Here is a 23012-nt window from a genome sequence, read left to right on the forward strand (position 1 = left end):
AGCACACCAAAGACACACCAAACTACAAAGAGACACACCAAACTACAAAGAAACACACCAAAGACACACCAAACTAGCAAGAGACACACCAAACTACAAGAGACACACCAAACTACAGAGACAAAGACACCAAGAACACCAAACTACAAAGAAACACACCAAAGACACACCAAACTACAAAGAGACACACCAAACTACAAAGAAACACACCAAAGACACACCAAACTACAAAGAGACACACCAAAGACCCACCAAACTACAAAGAGACACACCAAAGCACACCAAACTACAAGAGACACACCAAACTACAAAGAGACACACCAAAAGACACACCAAACTACAAAGACACACCAAACTACAAAGAACACACAAAGACACACCAAACTACAAATAGACACCCCAAACTACAAAAGACACACCAAAGACCCACCAAACTACAAGAGACACACCAAAGACACACCAAACTACAAGAGACACACCAAACTACAAAGAGACACACCAAACTACAAAGAGACACACCAAACTACAAAGAGACACACCAAACTACAAAGAAACACACCAAAGACCCCAAACTACAAAGAAACACACCAAAGACACACCAAACTACAAAGAGACCCACCAAACTACAAAGAGACACACCAAAGACACACCAAACTACAAAGAGACACACCAAAGACACACCAAACTACAAAGAAACACACCAAAGACACACCAAACTACAAAGAAACACACCAAAGACACACCAAACTACAAGAGACACACCAAACTACAAAGAAACACACCAAAGACACACCAAACTAGCAAGAGACACACCAAACTACAAAGAGACACACCAAACTACAAAGAGACACACCAAAGACACACCAAACTACAAAGAAACACACCAAAGACACACCAAACTACAAAGAGACACACCAAACTACAAAGAAACACACCAAAGACACACCAAACTACAAAGAAACACACCAAAGACACACCAAACTACAAAGAACACACCAAAGACACACCAAAGACACACCAAACTACAAAGAAACACACCAAAGACACACCAAACTAGCAAGAGACACACCAAACTACAAAGAGACACACCAAACTACAAAGAGACCACACCAAACTACAAAGAAACACAACCAAAGACACACCAAACTACAAAGAGACACACCAAACTACAAAGAAACACACCAAAGACACACCAAACTACAAAGAGACACACCAAACTACAAAGAAACACACCAAAGACACACCAAACTAGCAAAGAAACACACCAAAGACACACCAAACTAGCAAGAGACACACCAAACTACAAAGAGACACACCAAACTACAAAGAGACACACCAAACTACAACGAGACACACCAAACTACAAGAGACACACCAAACTACAAAGAGACACACCAAACTACAAAGAGACACACCAAACTACAACGAGACACACCAAACTACAAAGAGACACACCAAACAAAGAGACACACCAAACTACCAAGAGACACACCAAACTACAAAGAGACACACCAAAGACACACCAAACTACAAAGAGACACACCCAAAGACACACCAAACTACAAAGAGACACACCAAAGACACACCAAACTACAAAGAGACACACCAAAGACACACCAAACTACAAAGAGACACACCAAAGACACACCAAACTACCAAGAGACACACCAAACTACAAAGAGACACACCAAACAAAGAGACACACCAAACTACCAAGAGACACACCAAACTACAAAGAGACACACCAGACTACAAAGAGACACACAATGACTACAAAGAGTAGACTTCTTCTCCACTGAGTTGTGTGTCTCTCTCCCACAATGCACCTGGAGCCTGTGATCTGGTTAATTGAAAGGCTCGTTATGAAGTGTTGACACTGAGATCATCATCATCATCATCACCATCATATATGTGCATGTGAAGTTAAATGTGTTTCTGTTTTTTGTCCAATCAGACGGAGCGACTGAGGGCAGGGGGCGGAGCACTGGACGACAAACGTCGGCTGGAGGCGGAGCTACAGCTGCTGCGAACCAATCACATGTGAGCACAATGAGGCCACATAACACTACAGAAACACTGACTACAGAAACACTGACTACAGAAACACTGACTACAGAAACACTGACTACAGTAACACTGACTACAGAAACACTGACTACAGTAACACTGACTACAGAAACAATGACTACAGAAACACTGACTACAGAAACACTGACTACATAAACACTGACTACAGTAACACTGACTACAGAAACACTGACTACAGAAACACTGACTACAGAAACACTGACTACAGAAACACTGACTACAGTAACACTGACTACAGAAACACTAACTACAGAAACACTGACTACAGAAACACTGACTACAGAAACACTGACTACAGAAACACCGACTACAGAAACGCCGACTACATAAACGATGACTACAGAAACACTGACTACAGAAACACCGACTACAGATGACTACAGAAACACTGACTACAGAAACACTGACTACATAAACACTGACTACAGAAACACCGACTACAGAAACACCGACTACAGAAACACCGACTACAGAAACACCGACTACAGTAACACCGACTACAGTAACACCGACTACAGAAACACCGACTACAGATGACTACAGAAACACTGACTACAGAAACACTGACTACAGAAACACTGACTACAGAAACACTGAGAGGAGAAAAAACTAACTACAGAAACACTGACTACAGAAACACTGACTACAGAAACACTGACTACAGTAACACTGACTACAGAAACACTGACTACAGTAACACTGACTACAGAAACAATGACTACAGAAACACTGACTACAGAAACACTGACTACATAAACACTGACTACAGTAACACTGACTACAGAAACACTGACTACAGAAACACTGACTACAGAAACACTGACTACAGAAACACTGACTACAGTAACACTGACTACAGAAACACTGACTACAGAAACACTGACTACAGAAACACTGACTACAGAAACACTGACTACAGAAACACCGACTACAGAAACGCCGACTACATAAACGATGACTACAGAAACACTGACTACAGAAACACCGACTACAGATGACTACAGAAACACTGACTACAGAAACACTGACTACATAAACACTGACTACAGAAACACCGACTACAGAAACACCGACTACAGAAACACCGACTACAGAAACACCGACTACAGTAACACCGACTACAGTAACACCGACTACAGAAACACCGACTACAGATGACTACAGAAACACTGACTACATAAACACTGACTACAGAAACACCGACTACAGAAACACCGACTACAGAAACACCGACTACAGTAACACCGACTACAGTAACACCGACTACAGAAACGCCGACTACAGAAACGCCGACTACAGAAACGCCGACTACAGAAACGCCGACTACAGAAACACCGACTACAGAAACACCGACTACAGTAACACCGACTACAGTAACACCGACTACAGAAACACCGACTACAGAAACACCGACTACAGAAACACCGACTACAGAAACACTGACTACAGAAACAATGACTACAGAAACACTGACTACAGAAACGCTGACTACATAAACGCTGACTACAGAAACGCTGACTACATAAACAATGACTACAGAAACACCGACTACAGAAACACCGACTACAGAAACACCGACTACAGAAACGCCGACTACATAAACAATGACTACAGAAACACTGACTACAGAAACACCGACTACAGATGACTACAGAAACACTGACTACAGAAACACTGACTACAGAAACACTGACTACATAAACAATGACTACAGAAACACTGACTACAGAAACACCAACTACAGAAACGCTGACTACATAAACAATGACTACAGAAACACTGACTACAGATGACTACAGAAACACTGACTACAGAAACACTGACTACAGAAACACCAACTACAGAAATACTGACTACAGTAACACTGACTACAGAAACACTGACTACAGAAACACTGACTACAGATGACTACAGAAACACTGACTACATAAACACTGACTACAGAAACACTGACTACAGATGACTACAGAAACACTGACTACAGAAACACTGACTACAGATGACTACAGAAACACTGACTACATAAACACTGACTACAGAAACACTGACTACAGATGACTACAGAAACACTGACTACAGAAACACTGACTACAGAAACACTGACTACAGAAACGCCGACTACATAAACGCCGACTACAGAAACACTGACTACATAAACACTGACTACAGAAACACTGACTACAGAAACACTGACTACATAAACACTGACTACAGAAACACTGACTACAGAAACACTGACTACAGAAACAATGACTACAGAAACAATGACTACAGAAACACTGACTACATAAACACTGACTACAGAAACACTGACTACAGAAACACTGACTACATAAACAATGACTACAGAAACACTGACTACATAAACACTGACTACAGAAACACTGACTACAGAAACACTGACTACAGAAACAATGACTACAGAAACACTGACTACAGAAACACTGACTACAGAAACACTGACTACAGAAACAATGACTACAGAAACACTGACTACAGAAACACTGACTACAGAAACACTGACTACAGAAACAATGACTACAGAAACAATGACTACAGAAACACTGACTACATAAACAATGACTACAGAAACAATGACTACAGAAACAATGACTACAGAAACGCTGACTACATAAACAATGACTACAGAAACACCGACTACAGAAACGCCGACTACAGAAACGCCGACTACAGTAACGCCGACTACAGTAACGCCGACTACAGAAACGCCGACTACAGAAACGCCGACTACAGAAACACCGACTACAGTAACACCGACTACAGTAACACCGACTACAGAAACACCGACTACAGAAACACCGACTACAGAAACACCGACTACAGAAACAATGACTACAGAAACACTGACTACAGAAACACTGACTACAGAAACGCTGACTACAGAAACGCTGACTACATAAACAATGACTACAGAAACACCGACTACAGAAACACCGACTACAGAAACGCCGACTACAGAAACGCCGACTACATAAACAATGACTACAGAAACACTGACTACAGAAACACCGACTACAGATGACTACAGAAACACTGACTACAGAAACACCGACTACAGAAACACTGACTACATAAACAATGACTACAGAAACACTGACTACAGAAACACCAACTACAGAAACGCCGACTACATAAACAATGACTACAGAAACACTGACTACAGATGACTACAGAAACACTGACTACAGAAACACTGACTACAGAAACACCAACTACAGAAATACTGACTACAGTAACACTGACTACAGAAACACTGACTACAGAAACACTGACTACAGATGACTACAGAAACACTGACTACATAAACACTGACTACAGAAACACTGACTACAGATGACTACAGAAACACTGACTACAGAAACACTGACTACAGATGACTACAGAAACACTGACTACATAAACACTGACTACAGAAACACTGACTACAGATGACTACAGAAACACTGACTACAGAAACACTGACTACAGAAACACTGACTACAGAAACGCCGACTACATAAACAATGACTACATAAACAATGACTACAGAAACACTGACTACATAAACACTGACTACAGAAACACTGACTACATAAACACTGACTACAGAAACACTGACTACAGAAACACTGACTACAGAAACAATGACTACAGAAACAATGACTACAGAAACACTGACTACATAAACACTGACTACAGAAACACTGACTACAGAAACACTGACTACATAAACAATGACTACAGAAACACTGACTACATAAACACTGACTACAGAAACACTGACTACAGAAACACTGACTACAGAAACAATGACTACATAAACACTGACTACAGAAACACTGACTACAGAAACACTGACTACAGAAACAATGACTACAGAAACACTGACTACAGAAACACTGACTACAGAAACACTGACTACAGAAACACTGACTACAGAAACAATGACTACAGAAACAATGACTACAGAAACACTGACTACATAAACAATGACTACAGAAACAATGACTACAGAAACAATGACTACAGAAACGCTGACTACATAAACAATGACTACAGAAACACCGACTACAGAAACACCGACTACAGAAACGCCGACTACAGTAACGCCGACTACAGTAACGCCGACTACAGAAACGCCGACTACAGAAACGCCGACTACAGAAACGCCGACTACAGAAACACCGACTACAGTAACACCGACTACAGTAACACCGACTACAGAAACACCGACTACAGAAACACCGACTACAGAAACACCGACTACAGAAACAATGACTACAGAAACGCTGACTACAGAAACGCTGACTACAGAAACGCTGACTACAGAAACGCTGACTACATAAACAATGACTACAGAAACACCGACTACAGAAACACCGACTACAGAAACGCCGACTACATAAACAATGACTACAGAAACACTGACTACAGAAACACCGACTACAGATGACTACAGAAACACTGACTACAGAAACACTGACTACAGAAACACTGACTACAGAAACACTGACTACATAAACAATGACTACAGAAACACTGACTACAGAAACACCGACTACAGAAACGCTGACTACATAAACAATGACTACAGAAACACTGACTACAGATGACTACAGAAACACTGACTACAGAAACACTGACTACAGAAACACCAACTACAGAAATACTGACTACAGTAACACTGACTACAGAAACACTGACTACAGAAACACTGACTACAGATGACTACAGAAACACTGACTACATAAACACTGACTACAGAACACTGACTACAGATGACTACAGAAACACTGACTACAGAAACACTGACTACAGAAACACTGACTACAGATGACTACAGAAACACTGACTACATAAACACTGACTACAGAAACACTGACTACAGATGACTACAGAAACACTGACTACAGAAACACTGACTACAGAAACACTGACTACAGAAACGCCGACTACATAAACAATGACTACAGAAACACTGACTACATAAACACTGACTACAGAAACACTGACTACAGAAACACTGACTACATAAACACTGACTACAGAAACACTGACTACAGAAACACTGACTACATAAACAATGACTACAGAAACACTGACTACATAAACACTGACTACAGAAACACTGACTACAGAAACACTGACTACAGAAACAATGACTACATAACACTGACTACAGAAACACTGACTACAGAAACACTGACTACAGAAACACTGACTACAGAAACAATGACTACAGAAACACTGACTACAGAAACACTGACTACAGAAACACTGACTACAGAAACAATGACTACAGAAACAATGACTACAGAAACACTGACTACATAAACAATGACTACAGAAACAATGACTACAGAAACAATGACTACAGAAACGCTGACTACATAAACAATGACTACAGAAACACCGACTACAGAAACGCCGACTACAGAAACGCCGACTACAGTAACGCCGACTACAGTAACGCCGACTACAGAAACGCCGACTACAGAAACGCCGACTACAGAAACGCCGACTACAGAAACACCGACTACAGTAACATCGACTACAGTAACACCGACTACAGAAACACCGACTACAGAAACACCGACTACAGAAACACCGACTACAGAAACACCGACTACAGAAACAATGACTACAGAAACACTGACTACAGAAACGCTGACTACAGAAACGCTGACTACAGAAACGCTGACTACATAAACAATGACTACAGAAACACCGACTACAGAAACACCGACTACAGAAACACCGACTACAGAAACGCCGACTACATAAACAATGACTACAGAAACACTGACTACAGAAACACCGACTACAGATGACTACAGAAACACTGACTACAGAAACACTGACTACAGAAACACTGACTACATAAACAATGACTACAGAAACACTGACTACAGAAACACCAACTACAGAAACGCCGACTACATAAACAATGACTACAGAAACACTGACTACAGATGACTACAGAAACACTGACTACAGAAACACTGACTACAGAAACACCAACTACAGAAATACTGACTACAGTAACACTGACTACAGAAACACTGACTACAGAAACACTGACTACAGATGACTACAGAAACACTGACTACATAAACACTGACTACAGAAACACCAACTACAGAAATACTGACTACAGTAACACTGACTACAGAAACACTGACTACAGAAACACTGACTACAGATGACTACAGAAACACTGACTACATGAAACACTGACTACAGAAACACTGACTACAGATGACTACAGAAACACTGACTACAGAAACACTGACTACAGATGACTACAGAAACACTGACTACATAAACACTGACTACAGAAACACTGACTACAGATGACTACAGAAACACTGACTACAGAAACACTGACTACAGAAACACTGACTACAGAAACGCCGACTACATAAACAATGACTACAGAAACGCCGACTACATAAACACTGACTACATAAACACTGACTACAGAAACACTGACTACAGAAACACTGACTACAGAAACACTGACTACAGAAACACTGACTACAGAAACAATGACTACAGAAACAATGACTACAGAAACACTGACTACATAAACACTGACTACAGAAACACTGACTACAGAAACACTGACTACATAAACAATGACTACAGAAACACTGACTACATAAACACTGACTACAGAAACACTGACTACAGAAACACTGACTACAGAAACAATGACTACATAAACACTGACTACAGAAACACTGACTACAGAAACACTGACTACAGAAACAATGACTACAGAAACACTGACTACAGAAACACTGACTACAGAAACACTGACTACAGAAACACTGACTACAGAAACAATGACTACAGAAACAATGACTACAGAAACACTGACTACATAAACAATGACTACAGAAACAATGACTACAGAAACAATGACTACAGAAACGCTGACTACATAAACAATGACTACAGAAACACCGACTACAGAAACACCGACTACAGAAACGCCGACTACAGAAACGCCGACTACAGAAACGCCGACTACAGAAACGCCGACTACAGAAACGCCGACTACAGAAACGCCGACTACAGTAACACCGACTACAGAAACACCGACTACAGAAACGCCGACTACAGAAACGCCGACTACAGAAACGCCGACTACAGAAACGCCGACTACAGAAACGCCGACTACAGAAACGCCGACTACATAAACAATGACTACAGAAACACCGACTACAGAAACACCGACTACAGAAACACCGACTACAGAAACACCGACTACAGAAACACCGACTACAGAAACGCTGACTACATAAACAATGACTACAGAAACACTGACTACAGAAACACCGACTACAGATGACTACAGAAACACTGACTACAGAAACACTGACTACAGAAACACTGACTACATAAACAATGACTACAGAAACACTGACTACAGAAACACCAACTACAGAAACGCTGACTACATAAACAATGACTACAGAAACACTGACTACAGATGACTACAGAAACACTGACTACAGAAACACTGACTACAGAAACACCAACTACAGAAATACTGACTACAGTAACACTGACTACAGAAACACTGACTACAGAAACACTGACTACAGATGACTACAGAAACACTGACTACATAAACACTGACTACAGAAACACTGACTACAGATGACTACAGAAACACTGACTACAGAAACACTGACTACAGAAACACTGACTACAGATGACTACAGAAACACTGACTACATAAACACTGACTACAGAAACACTGACTACAGATGACTACAGAAACACTGACTACAGAAACACTGACTACAGAAACACTGACTACAGAAACGCCGACTACATAAACAATGACTACAGAAACACTGACTACATAAACACTGACTACAGAAACACTGACTACAGAAACACTGACTACATAAACACTGACTACAGAAACACTGACTACAGAAACACTGACTACAGAAACAATGACTACAGAAACAATGACTACAGAAACACTGACTACATAAACACTGACTACAGAAACACTGACTACAGAAACACTGACTACATAAACAATGACTACAGAAACACTGACTACATAAACACTGACTACAGAAACACTGACTACAGAAACACTGACTACAGAAACACTGACTACAGAAACAATGACTACAGAAACACTGACTACAGAAACACTGACTACAGAAACAATGACTACAGAAACAATGACTACATAAACACTGACTACAGAAACACTGACTACAGAAACACTGACTACAGAAACAATGACTACAGAAACACTGACTACAGAAACACTGACTACAGAAACACTGACTACAGAAACAATGACTACAGAAACAATGACTACATAAACACTGACTACAGAAACACTGACTACAGAAACACTGACTACAGAAACAATGACTACAGAAACAATGACTACAGAAACGCTGACTACATAAACAATGACTACAGAAACGCCGACTACAGAAACGCCGACTACAGAAACGCCGACTACATAAACAATGACTACAGAAACACTGACTACATAAACACTGACTACAGAAACACTGACTACATAAACACTGACTACAGAAACACTGACTACAGAAACACTGACTACAGAAACACTAACTACAGAAACACTGACTACAGATGACTACAGAAACACTGACTACAGAAACACTGACTACATAAACACTGACTACAGAAACACTGACTACAGAAACACTGACTACAGAAACACTGACTACAGATGACTACAGAAACACTGACTACAGAAACACTGACTACAGAAACACTGACTACAGAAACACTGACTACATAAACACTGACTACAGAAACACTGACTACAGAAACACTGACTACAGAAACAATGACTACAGAAACACTGACTACAGAAACACTGACTACAGAAACACTAACTACAGAAACACTGACTACAGAAACAATGACTACAGAAACAATGACTACAGAAACGCTGACTACATAAACAATGACTACAGAAACACTGACTACAGAAACACTGACTACAGAAACACTGACTACAGAAACACTGACTACAGAAACACCGACTACAGAAACGCCGACTACATAAACAATGACTACAGAAACACTGACTACATAAACACTGACTACAGAAACACTGACTACATAAACACTGACTACAGAAACACTGACTACAGAAACACTAACTACAGAAACACTGACTACAGATGACTACAGAAACACTGACTACAGAAACACTGACTACATAAACACTGACTACAGAAACACTGACTACATAAACACTGACTACAGAAACACTGACTACAGAAACACTGACTACAGAAACAATGACTACAGAAACACTGACTACAGAAACACTGACTACAGAAACACTGACTACAGAAACACTGACTACAGAAACACCGACTACAGAAACGCCGACTACATAAACAATGACTACAGAAACACTGACTACATAAACACTGACTACAGAAACACTGACTACAGAAACAATGACTACAGAAACAATGACTACAGAAACAATGACTACAGAAACAATGACTACAGAAACGCTGACTACATAAACACTGACTACAGAAACACCGACTACAGAAACGCCGACTACAGAAACGCCGACTACAGAAACGCCGACTACATAAACACCGACTACATAAACACCGACTACAGAAACACCGACTACAGAAACACCGACTACAGAAACACTGACTACAGAAACACTGAGAGGAGAAAACACTAACTACAGAAACACTGACTGACTACAGAAACACTGACTACAGAAACACTGACTGACTACAGAAACACTAACTACAGAAACACTGACTACAGAAACACTGACTACAGATGACTACAGAAACACTGACTACAGAAACACTGACTACAGAAACACTAACTACAGAAACACTGACTACAGAAACACTGACTACAGATGACTACAGAAACACTGACTACAGAAACACTAACTACAGAAACACTGACTACAGAAACACTGACTACAGATGACTACAGAAACACTGACTACAGAAACACTGACTACAGATGACTACAGAAACACTGACTACAGAAACACTGACTACAGAAACACTAACTACAGAAACACTGACTACAGAAACACTAACTACAGTAACACTAACTACAGTAACACTGACTACAGAAACACTAACTACAGAAACACTGACTACAGAAACACTGACTACAGAAACACTGACTACAGAAACACTAACTACAGTAACACTAACTACAGTAACACTGACTACAGAAACACTAACTACAGAAACACTAACTACAGAAACACTGACTACAGTAACACTGACTACAGAAACACTAACTACAGAAACACTGACTACAGAAACAATGACTACAGAAACACTAACTACAGAAACACTGACTACAGAAACACTAACTACAGAAACACTGACTACAGAAACACTGACTACAGAAACACTGACTACAGAAACACTGACTACAGAAACACCGACTACAGAAACACCGACTACAGAAACACCGACTACAGAAACACCGACTACAGAAACAATGACTACAGTAACACTGACTACAGAAACACTGACTACAGAAACACTGACTACAGAAACACTAACTACAGAAACACTGACTACAGAAACACTAACTACAGAAACAATGACTACAGAAACAATGACTACATAAACAATGACTACAGAAACACTGACTACAGAAACACCGACTACAGAAACACCGACTACAGAAACGCCGACTACAGAAACGCCGACTACAGAAACGCTGACTACAGAAACGCCGACTACAGAAACACCGACTACAGAAACACTGACTACATAAACACTGACTACAGAAACACTGACTACAGTAACACTGACTACAGAAACACTAACTACAGAAACACTAACTACAGAAACACTGACTACAGTAACACTGACTACAGAAACACTGACTACAGAAACACTGACTACAGAAACAATGACTACAGAAACACTAACTACAGAAACACTGACTACAGAAACACTAACTACAGAAACACTGACTACATAAACACTGACTACAGAAACACTGACTACAGAAACACTGACTACATAAACACTGACTACAGAAACAATGACTACAGAAACACTAACTACAGAAACACTGACTACAGAAACACTAACTACAGAAACACTGACTACAGAAACACTGACTACAGAAACACTGACTACATAAACACTGACTACATAAACACTGACTACAGAAACACTGACTACAGAAACACTAACTACAGAAACACTAACTACAGAAACACTGACTACAGAAACACTGACTACAGAAACACTGACTACAGAAACACTGAGAGGAGAAAACACTAACTACAGAAACACTGACTGACTACAGAAACACAGACTGACTACAGAAACACTAACTACAGAAACACTGACTACAGAAACACTGACTGACTACAGAAACACTAACTACAGAAACACTGACTACAGAAACACTGACTACAGAAACACTAACTACAGAAACACTGACTACAGAAACACTGACTACAGATGACTACAGAAACTGACTACAGAAACACTGACTACAGAAACACTAACTACAGAAACACTGACTACAGAAACACTAACTACAGAAACACTGACTACAGAAACACTGACTACAGATGACTACAGAAACACTGACTACAGAAACACTAACTACAGAAACACTGACTACAGAAACACTGACTACAGATGACTACAGAAACACTGACTACAGAAACACTGACTACAGATGACTACAGAAACACTGACTACAGAAACACTGACTACAGAAACACTGACTACAGAAACACTAACTACAGAAACACTGACTACAGAAACACTAACTACAGTAACACTAACTACAGTAACACTGACTACAGAAACACTAACTACAGAAACACTGACTACAGAAACACTGACTACAGAAACACTAACTACAGAAACACTGACTACAGAAACACTAACTACAGAAACACTGACTACAGAAACACTGACTACAGAAACACTAACTACAGAAACACTGACTACAGTAACACTGACTACAGAAACACTGACTACAGAAACACTGACTACAGAAACACTAACTACAGAAACACTGACTACAGAAACAATGACTACAGAAACAATGACTACAGAAACACTGACTACAGAAAACACTAACTACAGAAACACTGACTACAGAAACAATGACTACAGAAACACTAACTACAGAAACACTGACTACAGAAACACTAACTACAGAAACACTGACTACAGAAACACTGACTACAGAAACACTAACTACAGAAACACTGACTACAGAAACACTAACTACAGAAACACTAACTACAGAAACACTGACTACAGAAACACTGACTACAGAAACACTAACTACAGAAACACTGACTACAGAAACAATGACTACAGAAACAATGACTACAGAAACACTGACTACAGAAACACTAACTACAGAAACACTGACTACAGAAACAATGACTACAGAAACACTAACTACAGAAACACTGACTACAGAAACACTAACTACAGAAACACTGACTACAGAAACACTGACTACAGAAACACTAACTACAGAAACACTGACTACAGAAACACTAACTACAGTAACACTGACTACAGAAACACTAACTACAGAAACACTGACTACAGAAACACTAACTACAGAAACACTGACTACAGAAACAATGACTACAGAAACACTAACTACAGAAACACTGACTACAGAAACACTGACTACAGTAACACTGACTACAGAAACACTGACTACAGAAACACTGACTACAGAAACACTAACTACAGAAACACTGAGAGGAGAAAACAATAACTACAGAAACAGAGAGCAGAGAAAAAACGGAACTCTTAAAGACTCTTGTAATGATATGTCAATGATAACTTAAGACAGATGTTCAACTGTAGTTGGTAAACTACAGGTTTGAAGGTTTTAACAGGTCATTAGTTTGTCCGCCACCGCTGGACGCAGTTTTGTATCCCTTTTGTTCGCCTATCAATCTATCCGTAACAGAAAGCTGACGGATAATTCTGTATTAAGTCAAAAGTTTTTCACCTTTGTTTCCAGTAGTCTGTTGATCTATGCAAACTGCAACAGAGAAAACCCAAGAAGATAAAAACCGCAGTCAATCATCTCTCGTGTTTAATCCTGTAGACTATAGTTAACCCGACGTCTGGGTCGGAGTCAGGTCGTCGCTGTCTCTGTACTCTTTTATAGACAGGATGTGTGGGGGGCATCTTTTAAATGGGGAAGAAGTTATCATGTAATGATTGACCACCTGCTGTCATGGAAAGAGCACATTGAATATCTTTGCAAATGGACAAAACAAATAATGTATTTTCTCCGCCGTCTTAGGTCTTTTGGGGCGAGCAGAGAAATTCTTCTGTTGTTCTTTACATCTGTGATCTTGTCCATTCTACAGTACTGCAATACTACTTGGTACAAATGTTAGTCAGCAGCTTTAAAATCAAAACTGCTCCACCTGTTAAAAATCTGTTCAAAGATTGTTGGTCAACCCTGTTAGAGACTCTATGACTCAGCCCATCATAACAACCTAGTGAGGCTGTCCAACAACATCACCTCTGACCCAAAGCATGTTCTGAACAGTGAATATGAACTGCTACCATCTAATCGGAGATACAGGGTCCCACGATTCAATAAGGTCAGACTGGAGCACTCCTTTGTGCTCCAGTCAATCCTCTCAGTAAATACAGAGCTGATCCCAGATCAGATGCACGCTGAAGGCTCTTTGAGCAGCTTTTCTCTCACTGATCGTGCTGTTATGTTAAATGTTTGTTGTTTGTGTTTCATGTATTTGTGTCTGGATATCTGTCTGTTGATGTTGGACATGGAGCTGCTGTGACGCAAGTCAAATTTCAGACTTGATCTTACAAATAAAGTAATATCGTATCGTATCGTATAAAGCCTGACTGAGAAACATCTCCATATTTGGTCAAATTCAACGTCTCAACGATAAAATGAGTTTAGGTGTGTCACTTCATTCAGTTTCTTCACATCCTGCACAGCAGTTCCGAAACTCTGCAGTATGGAAGTCGGTATCAAATCATTTCAAACTCTTTAACCAACCGCTCTAATTCCCAATAACTAGTTTTGAGGAGACGAGTCATGTAAACCGTTTTAAAGAATACGTGTTTTAAATGAGATTTCTGTGGATAACTCGTGGTCGAACAGAAAGACTAATCCCTTACTGTGTTTGACTTTGGATCAGTGGATCCTTATAACGTCTCTCTGATAGACTAACTTATTATTATTGTGTTAATGTACCCAGAGGACATAAATAATAAAAGCTCTATGAGTCTGCAGACTTCTCCTTCCTGCATCTGTGGGACAGAAAGACTCTTCTTCTGCTGCGAGGATGACAAACGTCTAAACGACTCAGAGGAACTTCCCTTCATCGATGCGTACATTTCATCATTTAAAATCATTATCATCTCCCAGAAAACCAAAACAACACCAAATAAAGAGCAAGGAGAGTGTCAGTAGTTTCAATACTCTTTAAACACTCAGCATATCACTGAGAGTGACTTCAGTGTGTGTGTGTTTGGGATCAGAATATAAAATAACTATATTTTCATTAGTGCGTATCTTAAAAATATCTGGTGCAAACGTTGAGGCACACACTTTATACTTTCTATCTTCAGATGTAGATCCTGTGAGCTCTCTGATGCAGCGCTGCAGATGTTGGTCTGAATGCGACGCTGTGCAGAGTGTGATCCTCCATCCATCAGCAGGATGATCCTGCAGGGGGGGGGTGCTTTCTGGAGGAAATCTAAACTCAGATCAGAAACGATTTTTATCTTTCACTTCATAGAACTATCTGTGCATGTCAGACAGCACAACTCACAGCTATGATAATATGTCTGCATCAAAGAATGTATGAAACTGGTCCTACTCTGCTGTCTCTACTTTAAAGAGTCCTCTCCTGCTGATGTTCAGGTGTATATCAGTATGTCGTGTCTCTACTTTAAAGAGTCCTCTCTTGCTGATGTTCAGGTGTATATCAGTATGTAGTGTCTCTACTTTAAAGAGTCCTCTCCTGCTGATGTTCAGGTGTATATCAGTATGTCGTGTCTCTACTTTAAAGAGTCCTCTCCTGCTGATGTTCAGGTGTATATCAGTATGTCGTGTCTCTACTTTAAAGAGTCCTCTCCTGCTGATGTTCAGGTGTATATCAGTATGTAGTGTCTCTACTTTAAAGAGTCCTCTCCTGCTGATGTTCAGGTGTATATCAGTATGTAGTGTCTCTACTTTAAAGAGTCCTCTCCTGCTGATGTTCAGGTGTATATCAGTATGTAGTGTCTCTACTTTAAAGAGTCCTCTCCTGCTGATGTTCAGGTGTATATCAGTATGTAGTGTCTCTACTTTAAAGAGTCCTCTCCTGCTGATGTTCAGGTGTATATCAGTATGTAGTGTCTCTACTTTAAAGAGTCCTCTCCTGCTGATGTTCAGGTGTATATCAGTATGTAGTGTCTCTACTTTAAAGAGTCCTCTCCTGCTGATGTTCAGGTGTATATCAGTATGTAGTGTCTTTACTTTAAAGAGTCCTCTCCTGCTGATGTTCAGGTGTATATCAGTATGTAGTGTCTCTACTTTAAAGAGTCTTCTCCTGCTGAGGTTCAGGTGTATATCAGTATGTAGTGTCTCTACTTTAAAGAGTCCTCTCCTGCTGATGTTCAGGTGTATATCAGTATGTCGTGTCTCTACTTTAAAGAGTCCTCTCATGCTGATGTTCAGGTGTATATCAGTATGTAGTGTCTCTACTTTAAAGAGTCCTCTCCTGCTGATGTTCAGGTGTATATCAGTATGTAGTGTCTCTACTTTAAAGAGTCCTCTCCTGCTGATGTTCAGGTGTATATCAGTATGTCGTGTCTCTACTTTAAAGAGTCCTCTCCTACTGATGTTCAGGTGTATATCAGTATGTCGTGTCTCTACTTTAAAGAGTCCTCTCATGCTGATGTTCAGGTGTATATCAGTATGTAGTGTCTCTACTTTAAAGAGTCCTCTCCTGCTGATGTTCAGGTGTATATCAGTATGTAGTGCCTCTACTTTAAAGAGTCCTCTCCTGCTGGTGTTCAGGTGTATATCAGTATGTAGTGTCTCTACTTTAAAGAGTCCTCTCCTGCTGATGTTCAGGTGTATATCAGTATGTAGTTTCTCTACTTTAAAGAGTCCTCTGTCTGAAACCAGAGCCCAGTCTGTTTGATTGGTTAGCTGCCTGGCTCTTTTGTGATTGGTCAACCGCTTATAGATGTCCCGCCCCTGAGCCTATTATGTGCAATGTGTACATAGTTATGTCACTGTGTTCTAGAAGTAAACACACAGAAAGACAGAACAACAACAAATACAACAAATTACAAATAACAAGTAATCTATATTCCTCTCAGCCCTCAAGACCCCCTCACTGCCTCGCAGCCCGGAGACACCGTCTCTTCAGCCCCGCCCCTCCAGGTGCAGCAGGCCCCGCCCCTTCAGGTGCAGCAGGCTCCTTCAGAGGAGAAGCGGAGCGTGGAGGCGGAGCTTCAGCGCTGTCAGGAGGGAGAGAGAGAGGCTAAAGAGAGAGTGCACAGGTAACAACACACGTGTAACACACACACCTGTAATACACACACCTGTAATACACACACCTGGAATACACACCTGTAATACACACACCTGTAATACACACCTGTAATACACACACCTGTAATACACATCTGTAATACACACCTTTAACAGACACACCTGTAATACACACCTGTAATACACACACCTGTAATAGGCGTGTGGCGCAGTGGGTTGTGTGTTGGTTTTCGGATCAGGTGGTCACAGGTTCAAACCCCACTGCAATCAGCATGTCGTTGTGTCCCTGAGACACTTCACCTCAAATTGCTCCTGTGGGGATTGGCCACCGTATTGAGTATGTAAGTCGCTTTGGATAAAAGCGTCTAAAAAATACATATAATGTAATGTAATACACACACCTGTAACAGACACACCTGTAACAGACACACCTGTAACATACACACACCTAATACACACACCTGTAACACACTACACCAGGGGTCGGCAAGTAAGTTTGGCCTTGGGCCAATATTTTTCTGATCCACGAGATGGCGGGCCGGAACATAATCAAAGGCGTATTTAAGTAATTGATTCTTAAAACATGTGACACGTTCGAATGCTTGGGGGGTGGGGGGGGTGCTAGTGAACTGTCAACGGGGGGGAGCCTCGCTGCGGTGCCGCTGCGGTGCCGTTCTGTGATTCTCCAGATTCTCCAGATGGCCAGTCCGCCACTGCTCACAAGCTTATTAAGATCCAAAGCTTTAGTGCGTTTTGAATCAATGCTGAGTACAGCCAAACAGTCTCTTTTCTGTCATTGTAGACCGAATGCTTCTCGTTTTGCGCCGTCCCGTTCAAATGACATCACATTTCCAAGCTCGCGCCAGGGGGGGGTTACAAGGCTTGCGTCTTGTGCTGCATTCAGTTGCACTCGGACATTAGGGATTTTCTCTCATAAATGTCCGATGAGCCAAAACTTTTCTTTCAAAACAAAGCTGCCAGCTGTGGTGGCAGCCTATGCACCACCACCCCTCGCCCTCCATGATCAAGCGGCTTCTCTGATTTTGTTGTCAATGTTTTGACTGAACTTTGTTACTGTTCACATATAAAACCGCATGTTGGCTATTTCAGCACCACGCGCTGTCCACCTACTTATTGATCCACTATCAGCGCCAGTGCACCCCGCTGCCAGATTGTGCCTGTGCTGTGTGTCATTCACTCTCAACATGGATAAAAGTACAATAAGCATTCTTCAGGTGTAGGTAGATTCTCTCTTCGGATATTATAGCCTTTATGTGCGACTGTCGGTCCGATATTGTAAACAAATTAAAATATATATATATATTATATCTTTAATTTTATTCTCAAAATAATTTTCCGGGCCAAATATTATTGCTGGCGGGCCACCAATGGCCCGCGGGCCGCCTATTGTCGACCCATGCACTACACACACCTGTAACAGACACACCTGTAATACACAACTGTAATACACACACCTGTAATACACACACCTGTAACAGACACACCTGTAACACACACGCACATACACACACCTGTAATACACACACCTGTAACAGACACACCTGTAACACACACACACACACACACACCTGTAACACACACCTGTAAACACCTGTAACACATACACCTGTAACAGACAGACTACACACAGCAATAACTTATTTATTTATTAACTAGCATCTGATTTTCAACATGCTAATCACATGATAACTTCTGCGCTGCCCGTATATGGTGCTTCCTGTTTGCTGGCCTCAGAGGGGGGCACTTCCTGTTTGCTGGCCTCAGAGGGGGGCACTTCCTGTTTGCTGGCCTCAGAGGGGGGCACTTCCTGTTTCAGAGCACGTCTGTATGTAAAGCAGCCGTCAGCAGAGATGTGTTCAAAGACTGGTTAAGCGTGTGGGACTAAAGAGCTTTGGAGCTCCTGATTGATATTCGGAGTGCACGGTGATATTAATCCCGGGATGACGGCGGCTCTTCTTCTTGTTCTCTTCTTCTTCTCTGCTCTCAGTGAGGATGAGCTCATCAGGAAACAGATTAACGTCCGTCTGCGTCTCCGGACTCAAACCCGCGCTTTAATTCTGCTGCCGGCGGGGGGGCGGCTCTGAAGGGCCTGAGGAGAATATTTGCTCTGAGAGAAATCTGCTCTCATTACTGACACTTTAATTTGGTTTGGAGGGAAAGTCGTCAGGGTCACTTCCTCCTCATTTCCTCAGGAAGTTCATAAACTCTCACAGCAACAGGAAGTACACTCTGAAGTCTAAACAAACAGGAAGTACACTCTGAAGTCTAAACAAACAGGAAGTACACTCTGAAGTCTAAACAAACAGGAAGAAGCTACAGGAAGCTACAGGTACATACAGGAAGCTACAGGTACATACAGGAAGCTACAGGTACATACAGGAAGTTGTTACTAAAGGTGTGTGATGCGTTCAGGTTCATGGTGACATCACAGTGTTTCCGCCTGCAGGTTGGAGCGTCTGGTGGAGGTTTTGAGGAAGAAGGTCGGGACAGGAAGTGTCCGAGCCGTGATGTGACCTCCGAACCAGGAAGTGCTTTATCTCTCTTTCCTTTTGTTGTCACTGGTTATTATTTCAGTTTATTTGAAACGTCTTAAAGGTGACTCTTTGTGTTTCTGTAATCATGTGATCTGATTTTAAAATTAAAGTGAAAACAACCTGCGTTTTTAATGTTTGTGATTAAATCTTGATTTGTCGTTGTTATGAAATAAAGTCTTTATAATTATGTTGTTTAGAACAGACCTTTTTTATTTCCTGTTGGATTGTGCAGCGCCGCTTCCTGTAACGAGCGCTGATCTGAATAAAGGTGAATAAAGTCGGCTCTTTGTCTCCGTGTGTGTTTAAGGTTCCTCTCTTTAGTTTTAAACAGAAATTAATTTGTGCAGATCGCTCTGACAAAAGAGAGGAAGCCGTGTTCCCAAAAAACTTCAAATTCAAATTAAACTTTGACAACTTTCAACAAAAAACTCAAACTCTGCAGGAAATATAAAACTATATATATAAAACTCTGAAACCTACAGGTCAGGTTCACTGCTTTAAGTTGTTTGATTTTCTCCGTAAACAATTAGATGTTTGTCCTTCAGATAAACTACAGCTACAGGTTGGCATCAGGACTACGTTACCCAGAGTTCCCCTGGCTGCAGGGCCGTCCCTGGCCAACTTGAGGCCCCACGCGAGCGTCGACGGGGTGACGGGGTGACGGGGGGGGGGTCTGCGTGATCTTCCTGTGGGGAGGGACGGCCCTGCCTGGCTGGGACCTCAGAACACCACAGAAGAAGAGTCAACAAACTGTTAACATGTAAACAGAAAACGACGGTTTAAATATTGATTAATTTACACACACTGACACACACGGTCTGCTCTGCATTACTCTGTTCAAACACCAGGAGATCTCTGATTGGTCGTCCTCTGCAGCAACACACACACACACACACACACACACACACACACACACACACAGGAAACCAGGAAATAAAACTTTTAAAATATTGTCTTTTTATTCTTTAAAATTCAAATTCACTGTTTGAAAAGTTTTTATTAAATGTTATATTTATATATAAAAATGTTCTTGGACAGAATTTATTATTTTAATGATTGATTCATGTTTATATTACACCTGACACACCGAGGTCCTGTGTATATGCGTGTGTATGTATATATATATGTGTGTGTGTGAACCCCCCAGCTGGTTTCCATGGTAACGGGGACCCCTCTTCTTGGGTGTCCGGTTTTAATCCTGCGGCCGTTAATCTGCGCCGAAGAAAGACTCAGTTTGTTGGAGCTCCAACTTCTGTGTGTGTGTGTCTCTCTTAGTCTGATCTTTGTGATGTCTCCATCAGGGTTTCTGCTTTCTAGTATTTTCTTTCTTTTTGCAAAAATGTGCATCTCAATTTTCTGAAAGAAGCCACCTCTGCAGGAAAGGGCTTCGTTATTCTACTAGCATCTGATCTTAAGTCTTCTCTTGTGAATAATGCAGAAAGTGACCATTTCTTTAACCTCTTTATCCAAAAACCAAGATGGTGACTGTTAGGACCCCCCCCCCCCTCTCTGCTCAGACACATTGAGCAGAGAGGGGGGGCGGCGTAAAGGTGGGGACACCTGTGAGTGTCTCAAAGAGGCTATAAATCCTGGTGTTTAGTCGTCTCCGTCTTGGTGTTTAGTCGTCTCCATCTTGGTGTTTAGTCGTCTCCGTCTTGGTGATTAGTCGTCTCCGTCTCCGTCTTGGTGTTTAGTCGTCTCCGTCTTGGTGTTTAGTCGTCTCCATCTTGGTGTTTAGTCGTCTCTGTCTTGGTGTTTAGTCGTCTCCGTCTTGGTGTTTAGTCGTCTCCATCTTGGTGA

General features: G+C 41.2%; 1 protein-coding gene across 2 annotated transcripts in view; it reads left to right on the forward strand.

Annotated features, from left to right (window-relative positions):
• The window catches only part of mipol1 (mirror-image polydactyly 1), a 48819-nt gene extending 27325 nt beyond the window's left edge, over window positions 1-21494 (forward strand). For both annotated transcript variants that reach the window (XM_034128998.1, XM_034128997.1), the window contains 3 exons: window positions 1955-2040; window positions 18483-18665; window positions 21125-21494. In XM_034128998.1, the coding sequence (XP_033984889.1) occupies window positions 1955-2040; window positions 18483-18665; window positions 21125-21191 (336 nt within the window). In that variant the 3' untranslated portion in view covers window positions 21192-21494. The remainder of the gene's footprint in view (window positions 1-1954; window positions 2041-18482; window positions 18666-21124) is intronic.
• Window positions 21495-23012: the final 1518 nt, after the last annotated feature.

Source organism: Trematomus bernacchii, unplaced genomic scaffold (assembly GCF_902827165.1).
Source record: "Trematomus bernacchii unplaced genomic scaffold, fTreBer1.1, whole genome shotgun sequence".
Classification (NCBI taxonomy): Eukaryota; Metazoa; Chordata; class Actinopteri; order Perciformes; family Nototheniidae; genus Trematomus; species Trematomus bernacchii.